Source organism: Mastigoproctus giganteus, chromosome 7, assembly GCF_048544385.1.
Source record: "Mastigoproctus giganteus isolate SK-2022 chromosome 7, ASM4854438v1, whole genome shotgun sequence".
Classification (NCBI taxonomy): Eukaryota; Metazoa; Arthropoda; class Arachnida; order Uropygi; family Thelyphonidae; genus Mastigoproctus; species Mastigoproctus giganteus.
The window spans coordinates 1,661,937-1,672,149 of NC_143581.1; the positions used below are offsets into that span (position 1 = coordinate 1,661,937).

The 10,213-nt window shown below is 48.2% G+C and overlaps 1 protein-coding gene across 1 annotated transcript; it reads right to left on the bottom strand.

Moving 5' to 3' along the window:
* Positions 1-8,220: 8,220 nt before the first annotated feature.
* Positions 8,221-9,294, bottom strand: LOC150082426 (uncharacterized). The gene has a single exon (XM_090377740.1). It carries the CDS (start codon positions 9,292-9,294, stop codon positions 8,221-8,223), a length of 1,074 nt encoding a protein of 357 aa, XP_090233866.1.
* Positions 9,295-10,213: the final 919 nt, after the last annotated feature.

A 10,213-nucleotide genomic window follows, 5' to 3' on the forward strand; every position in this document is an offset into this window, starting at 1 on the left:
ACATTAACGGAAACAAAGGAATTGAGATCAAAAAGAGCACATATTTAAGAATAGAGTCGCAACCCAAATTAAGGTTAAACTTTTTAACCCCAACCAACCCTCCAACCAAATAACTCCCCAACTAAGAAGTAGACTATGACCTAGACCAATTCCTACCAACCACCCTAGAAACAGAAGATCTTAGCGTTACCTTAATGTATAGAGATTTAATTAATAGCTAAAACTGTCTTAAAATTCACATGGTATAAGAGTGGTCATTGTAGAAATGTAGATTCCATGGAAACCACCTTCTCCAACTATATTAGAACTCGTAGAAGACATTTTGATGAAAAATCTGTGTAGTTGTTAATATCGACCACAATTGCAAAAGTAAGTTTTCACACGGTATGATTGTGAGTTCGTGGGTATCATATAATTGCTGTACGCCTTCTAATGTGTCGAAGGCAACCATCTCAGAAGAATACAATGAGTGCAAGACAAAAGGAGAATGCAGCTCTAAAAAGAAAGTCGGTACTCACTCCAAGGGATTTGGCAGTCGTGTAACAATGCTTTGTATAAAATAGGAAAAGATTGGACTGGAGTGGAAACCCTCCAGAGCCAAGACTGGACTGTGAAAAAGTTGAGAAAGATTATGTTACCTGACGACTTACTGGTCGTCAAAAAGATTTACACTTTTTCGCACCAATTGATAGGGCGAAAATATGGCATCCAGACTGTTTCGTGCAAATCACTCTAGAGCTTGGTCCGTCCATACTATTAGAAGGAAAGGACCAAGTGTACTGCTTCCTGTTTACCCGAGTTGCGATGGATTGTTTCAAGAAGACAACACAAATATTGTCCTTGCACATGTATGAAATGGTTCGAGGAACATTCCTAAATTTCCAACATCTATCCTGGACGCTTAATTGTCTAAACCAGAATCCAATCAAGAATTTCTGGGTTTCACTTCGCAATTCCACGACACAACAGCCGGAGAATGGTCGAATCTGGAGCCAGACTCTCTCAGACACCTAGTGGAATCAATCCACTCCACAACGAGTACGGGATAGAAAGCGGCTTTACCAGATAATGAATAAATGTTTCTAATTTTATGGCCAGTGAATGTATAAAATAGTTTTTTTTTCACCTCGCTTTATTTAATAGGACGTGCTGCGAAATACTTTTTATTTTTATTATTATTATTATCTGTTTATTTCCATAAGGAAACCACCCCGGGACGGCAAAGTGCCAGGAGGGTGCTAAGTACATATCAGGGTACGAGATACTACGTGCAGTGGGTTACATATACTGAACACGTAGTCTCGTCCCGAAATACATTTTATACACATTTTATGTTTAATATATACAGTATTTACATATTAATGATTCTGTACATACATTCTACAACTCATATATTTACAATTCAGTAATAATTCCATCTATAACTTACATATTTACATAACTGTTACAGAAGGTATATTTTTACAGTCAACAAATTATTATTGTTCTTAAAGCGGAAAGTTTCACTTTTATTCACAATTCTTTGGTACTTTGCAGCCGATTCATATTTCGGTAAGTCTGTACGAATCCTGGAAGATCTCTTTCCGGTATGTTGCATCCTCACACAGTTTTTCGGCATCTATGTGTAGTGAGTTAAATATTTTCGCTGCATTTGATGGGAAGAATCTTTGCAGGCTACTAAGATTGTTCAGGACTGAACGCAGTGGATTATTTACTTCTCCGCAACGTCTAGCAGTGGCACGCGGTTTAACTAGCATATTATCCAGGACTGGAGCATCCACTCTGCCTGTGAGCATTTGTGCGAGAGTGTGTATGTTCCTGTTAATTGTCCGCTGCATCCAGGGTGTGATGTTAAGGTTTGAGTAGAGAATGGCCCTTGAGATAGTAAAAGGGTGGCCAGCAACTCTGTTAAGCCATCGCAAGAACCAGTACTCGATCCCAAGGACGGACTTATAATGTGAATCTGGAGCTGAAGACCAGATTTGAGAGGCATACATTGCAATTGGCAGGACACACATTAAAATGTACTTGGTCGCTAGCTGAGGATCCCTAATTCCTACCAGTTCCTGTCTAGTAGCCCATAAAGCGGCGAATATTTTTGTCTTCATATGGGCGAAGTGTTGAGCAAAGGTGAGTCTGTCATCCCACTAAAGACCCAGGTCCAGGTGAGAGTGCACTTTTTCCACACTAGACCCGTTCACAGAGATCGAGATGTCATTTTTATTCTGCTTGTAAGTTATGGTCATTTGGGCAGACTTCTGTGCATTAATACGGAGCCCGATGCAATCCAGGTAGCTCTCAAATTCTCGGATTGTGCTATTTGCCATCTGACAAATACCTTCTGCTGATTCATGGTCTCTGGAAGTGATGAAAAATTTTACATCGTCAGCATATGTTATAAAATTGTAGTACCGTGCAAGAAACGGCTCCAGGGCGGCCGCGAAGAGAGTAGCCGAAAGAACTCCCCCTTGTGGCACTCCTTGCGAGATGGTAAAGCAAGATTGTAGCTTTTGGTGCTTAACAATAAGTTTTCTATGTTCTAGCAGGCTGGTTATTATAGATAACAAATTTCCTCTTACATTAAAATAATTCTTTAAAATCGCAATGAGCGCTGGAATTGAGACGTTGTCGTAGGCTGCGGTTATTGTTGATCTACCCGAAATAACTGAGTGCAAATGTGGTGGTCTATGGCTGAAGCAGTGTTGATTGATGGTGGGAAGAAGTGCTTTTTCGAATACCTTCTGTAGGGTGCAACTAACAGAAATTGGTCTGTAATCCTTAGCCAATTTTGGGTGTTTAATCTTTGGTATTGGGGTTACAATGTAATTTTTCCAGGCTTGCGGGAAAGCTCCTGACCTAATGATTTCCTGATAGATGTGCAGTAATAGATCTATTATAAATGGGCTACTTATCTTAAGGATGAACATTGGAAATTTATCTGGTCCAACAGTGGCCTTATTGGGCAGATCGTTGATTGCTTTCATTACGCTCTCTTTGGTGATTTGTATTTCACTCAATGGAGGTCTTGTTGGTTCCTCTATTGCCGAATAGTTTCGCTTGTTTAAATCTTTCAGGAATTCAAAAATTTTGTTACCATTATCAGTGTTCTCAATTTGATTCAGTCCATGCAGGTTACTAAAAGTGTTATTAGCCCATTCCTTGAAAATGCATTCTGTCATATTCTCTGTGCTATTTCTATTGCTAGTAATTCTTTTTGCTCGTTTTATGAACATAAAACATATTCTTCGTTTACTGATACGAATCTATAAGAATATTGGCAAACCTCGTTCCAATCAGTCTCGTGCGAATCGAACTTTGATGGAATGGGTTCGCACCAACTGGGATTACTATCAATCCCTCCAACTGTTCAACGAATTTTCTCTTAAATATTAAAATTTAAGTTAAAATGCAAATCGCGCGACTTCGTAGAAAAAAAAAAAAAATCGAACCCGTCACCTTTGCAAGGGGTTGCGAAGAGAAACAGATATTTCGCACCGAAAAGATATTCCGCATTGCGGTTAAAAGCAAGGTGATAGCAAACCTCCCCCACCAGTTTCGATCATATTTCTCATCTTGTCGGAGACTTCAGTTTTGAAAAGTCAGCGCCGCAAATCATAATTGTCGCTTTGGTTTATTTTCACAAGAGACACCCGCCTTTGACCCGGGGGTGTTTCGGCGTATCACGGCTGCACTCAAACCAACGAACGGGAGGCTTTAAGAAATGAAAATTTTAACGCGGTATTAAAATAGATCGGTTTTCATTAAAGTTCACAAAACCCCCATTAAGGGCATTCTCCTCCCCGTAATTTGCACGCGCAATCTTCATCGCGCACGATCGCTAATTTTGGCCCGTTTACGTCGAAATCCGAAAATTTCTTTCCTCCCCTCGTGCAAAAAGAGAAGGGAAAGAAAGTTTTTACCTCGCTTTTGACGTTTGAATTACTTCGGGGAGGCGATGTTCGTATCGGTTGGGCGTCAGGGATGTGAATTTCGGAAAGGTTCTTTAACGAGGGCGTCGCAGGCACCGGACAGTTCTGGAAAGAGAACGACGGTGCGGAGGCTCATAATTCCGTACACGGTGCCATTCGGAAGCCTCCACGTGGCAGATTTTGTCTAGGGGGCCTCCCCCCGAACAAGAGAGGTGTTAGTAGCGAGAGCTGTCACGAGTGAAAAATGTCGGTTCCTTCCGGGAGGACCCCGTTTTGAGTTGTCGTTCGAATAAATCAGGCCGAGCAACAGCTGATGGCGAATCAGTCGCATTCTGTTCCGAACTCAGAAATATTGTGCGATCACGTGACTCTTTTTTCCCATCCAGTCTCGGTACCAAAGCCACCGCGTCGCCCACACCAACGAACCCCGCATTCGAGAACGCATCTTTGCGTCGTATTAACCCCCTTTTCGATTCTCCTCCGCTGGGGGTTCGTCTCACATATGGAGGTTCTTTCGGAGCGAAAACATTTCTGTTCGCTTCGTACAAGTTGACTCATAAAACTTTTCACTCTCACATTCTCCTCCTCCCCTTCCTCCTGTCCCTTCATCTGTCTTTAACGAAGCGCTTCCCTCGTTCATCCCTTGTCCGCGTCTCTAAATAATCGACACCTGAGACAGCTTTCTTACCTGAATGTGGCTTAGTCGGTGCATTATTTGCCGGCCCCTCGGTCTACGGGGGCACACTCGCTCAAACTCGCGAAACAAACAAACGAGTATTTCAAAGCGGCTCGTGCACATACGGTCATTTCCAGCGACCACCTCAATCTCACTGGAGAACCTCTTCGCCGTTATGCGTTCTAAACCCCCCAATGGAGGAGGGGAGGTTCCACTTGGAAAGTCCAAAATTCGAAAAGAAACTTCGAACCCAGGAAAGACTAATCGCGAAAAGCCACCAGGAAGTCGAATTGTGGCGGTGGTTCAGAGGTTATCAGAGTTCGACACCCCACGACCCCTAAGCATCGAGCTGTGTTCCCATTCCGAACTGGCTCTCTCGTATTTAGAACTGCCCTCACCTTCGTGTGCCGATGTTTTTGCTCGCTTTCTACAGCCGTAAGAGTGAACCGTGTCGTAAGATGATTTCGATACGCTCCCCGTCTGTCTCTCTCACGTCACTCACACAGGGGTGAGGGTGTCTCGTCAACACCTGACGGACTCCTGCCGCCTCATCCGGCAAAGGGAGGGCGCGACTGGACGGAAAGTGCTCTCACTTGCCGCCCGCAGCGAACGAGGGTGCCGTAATGTGCGGATAAACGCCGACGACTCACCTGGTTCTCGGGGTTGCGATGGACAGCAGAATGCCGCCGTTACAGGGGCGTCTGTTTAATGCCGAATACACATCCTGAGCCACCCCCCACGGATCTGTGCCCTCCCCTTCGATGACGAAAAGGGTACAATACGGACGATGAAACGGCATTGCAGAAAATCACTGATTTCAGGGGTTGTCGAAGAGTGCAGCGGACGACGTGATCGTGGAAGAAAAGCAGCAGCTTCAGAGGAGCTGTTAGGGGTAACCCCTACGCAGACCCGGACACTTGAAATCACTGTGACCTTGTACAATCGCGTCTGCTCTTTATCCGGTGGCCAGACCTGCAGCTGCACCTACAGAAGCACACCGTTCGTCTCTAACAAGACCCACGCAGTATTCCAACAACCCCCATCCTCACCCCCTCACCGACTCCCATCGGGAAAAAAGCAAAATGAGCGTGCACTCATCTGACGACCCACTCTACGAAAGGCGACACAACACGACAGGAATGAGCCGTTCCATGCGCACGGAGCAGCAGAGTAGAAAGGTCAAACGGGATGCCACCGTCGTCAGAGCGGTTACTCGAATTGCGGCCGGATAGTTCAAAGTATTGTTCGGGATGCAGCGATTGTGTACTTCATTTTACCGCGAGCTCAAATCAGTGGTGTGTTCCAAGGCGAGTTTCTCTATTTACTAAATGAGAAAGTGTGCGGAAAGTGGTGACCGAAGGCGGTGGTCACTGTGGTCAGCTTGACCTTTGTGTAGGCTTTGGGAGCGATGATCATCCCCAACAACAATAATCACACGTCCTCATCCCTTGACCGTCAGAGCCCATGTGTTGCGGCCCGAAGCACGAGCTGAGTGTCTTTTAGAGGTTCGATGTGCGGACAGACACCGGGGGAAAGAGAGGGACGGAGGGGATGGACTCCTGTTCAGACCCCAAGAACCCGAGATCAGAAGTGCACCCACATACGATTCGCAGTTTACATCTACCAATGTGGAACCACCACCTTGTGGGCGACAACAGAGATGGAGAGTGCCTTCACAAAGAGTTACCTCGGTATTGCACTACTTCTAAATTTTAGAACTACTTCGTTGTAAGAAAGGCAACTTTGGCAGTTTCCCATCCTAACGGGACAGACTCCTCGGTGTCGTCCCAGTATTGCACTACTTTTAACCTCTCGATGGGAGGCTCTTCGCGTCTAACATTGCACCACCGAAATATTTAGGGAGCATCCACTTTTCGGCGGGTTCATTCACTATCGGTCTTTTCATATAATCTCCGCGTTTTGCATAATTGAAGACGTAACCACATCCGCATGTCGCCTAGCGGCCCCTCACCTTACCCTGTCGTAATTTTCAATTAAATTTCCTATCGTACCGTTTTAGCTACACGACCAAAATGAACCTTTCAGTGGCGAACTCACTGGGCCCGAGCTGCGCAATCGGATTTGCCTACAAACCCACCGAAGAGGGATCTAGACCCGAGACTGACCCGAATTGGGTGACCCTTCACAGGTGAATATTGAGCGTCACATTAACAGAGGGGGGGGGGGAGAAAAAATTAAGATCTCTGTCTTAATTCTATCGTACGCCTTCGACACTTCCAAATGCGAAAATCTGTGTCGATCTGCGAAGGGGACATCACTCTGGTGGGGTGAACACACGGGAGGAGACGGCTTTGAAAGTATTTACTGAACGAAAAAGAGTGCGAAAGGTCAGTTGACAAACAACTCGTGTGTGTCAAAGTTCACCGGAAAATCTGCAACTGCGGTGGTGTGTTCATGTAGTGGGTGGCTCGTAGGCAGTCACTCATCTCCACCTTGAAAATCTACAAAGGGACCCGCAAAAGTATATAATTTCTTTTTCTTTTATTTCTGTTGTTTAATTTCTTTTATGTAAACCCCATGGCTTGAAGCCACGAAGGGAGTTGTGTACAGCAATGTGCCTTCTCTGTACAATAAACAGTTCTTCTATAAAATAAAAATTTGGAAGTACGAGTCAGGCCACTTTGCCACCAGGGAGCAGCTGACACCTGAGTAGCCGCTTCCTGGTCCCACGAGGAGCCCAACTGGGTCTACTATCGCTGTTAAGCGCTTTCAATGCTCAAAATCCAACCGGAGGTAGTGCAATACCGGAGGGTGGCAGCAAATTCGCTATCCCGACGCCCAAACCTAGGAGCCAGCAAAAAAACCCTAACCACTAGTTGTTGAATGTCTCAATAAATCTCAGCTAACCTGAGAATTATTAAAAATTGGAAAATTGATATTCCAAGGACAATAAGTCTCTTCGGAGTCCTCGAGTCAAAGATGGTCGATGGAGAAAGCCAGACCCAACACGATGAGTCAAGTCCAGCAATTCAGAAGTTAAAGAGGACATTCCCATTGTTCAGCCTTCGCAGACCCAACACCAAGAATCGGATCCAAAGGATGATGGATCCGATTCTTGCCAGATTTAGGAACCCTCTCGCCGATGAAAATGAGTCGGAACACCTCATCTCAGCAAAACTATGAGCGAAGTTGACCCGAGAAAACAGATTCGACAAGTTCGCTCGAAAAATATAAATTTTCCGGTAGGTCCTCCCCATCCCAGGATTTTTTTTTTTTTTTTTTCCAATATGATCCCCAACCCGTTTGAGCATCGAGTATTAGTCAGTCGAGGTACCACACCAACTGGACAAAAAGCTTTCCAAATGTTCCCCTTCCTGGTGGCCACAAACGACACAACCCAACCATTTGTGGCCTGTTTCGAAGTTCATCGCAGCGTACCAAGGCGGAGTTGAAGTGACGCTCCGTTCTTGCCCTACATAAGACACTGCGCGTGTCTACTCCCCCGTCCCACTGTCGTAACACGTTAAAAAACGCGACAGAAAGCAACACTTTCCCACCGGGTTCGGTTTCAACCCGTGTAGGTGAGCGAGAAAAGAGCACGCACACGCACACACATACGAAGAAAACTCACCTGTTGTTTCGCTGCGGGGCTCCTCATAGGTAGAACTCCGGAGAGCTGGGATTGCTGACGGCTCCGCTGGAGACGCTGGACAGGGACCCCTGGGAGCAGTCCCTCCCTCGCAGGACCTCCAACTGCTGCTTGTAAAAGTCCCTCTCTTGGCACGCGCGCTCCAACTCCTGTCTCAGGCGACTCAACTCCCCCTGCAGGATCCGGTTCCTCCCTTCCAGCTCGTGCCGCTGAGCCAGTCGTTTGGTGCGGCAGTTCTGGGCGTAACCCCGATTTTTCAGAGTTCGTCTCTTCTGCTTCAGTCGGACGACCTCCTCGCGAGGGTAGCCGTGGAGTTTTTTGTTCAGTTCGCGCACGGATAGGGTGACCAACTGGTCGTCGTTCAGAAGGTCCCTCATGGAATGTCCTCCTCCGTGCAACGACCCTCCGAGTGGGCTCCCGCCAAGACTCGTTCCCCCCATCACCACACCGGATCCGCCGTTCCCCATGTGGTTCATGTGACCTCCTCCTCCGGCAGCCTTCTGCGACAGGGGTCCGGGGGTTGGCGGCACCATCTGCACTTCGGGGTATTCCTTGCGGATGAGCCAACCGTCCATCTCGTTCCCGCACTGCGGTCGGAGGTCAAGCGGCTCCTGGGTCGTGATTCCGTTGACTCCTCCGTATCGCAATCCTTGCGTGAACCACATCATGCTGTCGTCCATCAGGTTGGGGGTCTTCGACTCCATCGATGCGGGGGGCATGATAGGGCTCGCCAGATTCGTCACCGGAACAGCTGCGAACGCGGGCGAAGGTGGCAGGCTGTGACACATCGTGTTTCCAGGCGGAGTGTCGGGCGGTGTGCCCGGCGTGGTGGCGGCCAGAGCGACGGGCTTGCGGTGACAGGGCATGAGGGTGCCCGCGGGATGGGCGTGCATGTGCAGGTGCTCCACGCCGGGAGGGTTCTGCACCACGTGCATTGCGTGCGAGGTGCCGCAGTTGAGCGCCCCGTACTTGGCCCGGTGCATCTCCTGCTTCACCACCTCCTCCAGGTGCTCCAAGTCGAAGTCGTGCACGTAGTCCTCCGTCATCGGCTCCTGCTCCATCCTCCCGCTGCCGTCCATCGTCGCGAAGAAGGAGAATCGCTGCGTGGTGTGGTGTCGCCTTCGCCGAATTCGGAAATGTCTTCGCACGTGCAATCGGACAGTCTTTCACTCACATCGCATCGCTCCCACTTTCCAGATGATCTCGTGCGACTGGGAGCGCGTGCACATGACGGAAACGAACGCTACACTGACACGACTGCGAGCGTCCGACTTGGGAACGGGACAAACTTCTTCTTTCTTGGCGCTCTCTTAGTGGCTCGTCACGGGTAGAGGGCGCTGCCACGCACTCGCGGCGCTCAGAACTGCGGGAAGACTGGAAAAACTTGCGTCGGTGACGCCGCTCATTACGGTGAGGGGAACCCCCGTGTCAACTACGTCCGGGTCCAACACGACGTCAGCAGTTGCGGAGATCGAGCTCGCCAACATCCCTGTCGCCGCTTCCCCTACGATATTTATGAAGGTGGTGACGAACGATGACGTCACGGGAGTCGATGGCTGAGCCCGGATGGCATCGCCGCGTCTGCCAATGCCTTTCGGCGGAAATGTGTTTCTCGGTGACGTCACTCCAGTGGAAGCCGCGAGGGGTGAAGAGTTTTGCAAGTTTCCGACGCGGCAGTTCGCCCGAACTCGAGAGGAAAGTTGGCAGAAACGGAGGCAGAAAATGCGACAGTTGGGGGGAGATCCGAGTTGGAATTGAGAGAACGACACCGGCGCCCTCTACAGAAAACCGCGGTTCCCGAATGGGAAGCTCCCTGCCCTCGCTCATCGTCCGCTTTTTCGCGTCGTTAATGTCCGTAACGGTTAACCGAACCGATAACCCCTGGGGGGGGGGATAGCTTCGAAAGGGACCCATCCGTAGGTTGCAATGAGCGGGGTAGTGAAATTATTCGCTTTGAAAATAATTTGCAGCCTGAAAAAGTGTTTGCTGTGATGAGTG

Bases quoted from the DNA above. Each gene is read 5' to 3' on its own strand.
- LOC150082426 (XM_090377740.1), bottom strand. From the start codon at position 9,294: ATGGACGGCAGCGGGAGGATGGAGCAGGAGCCGATGACGGAGGACTAC.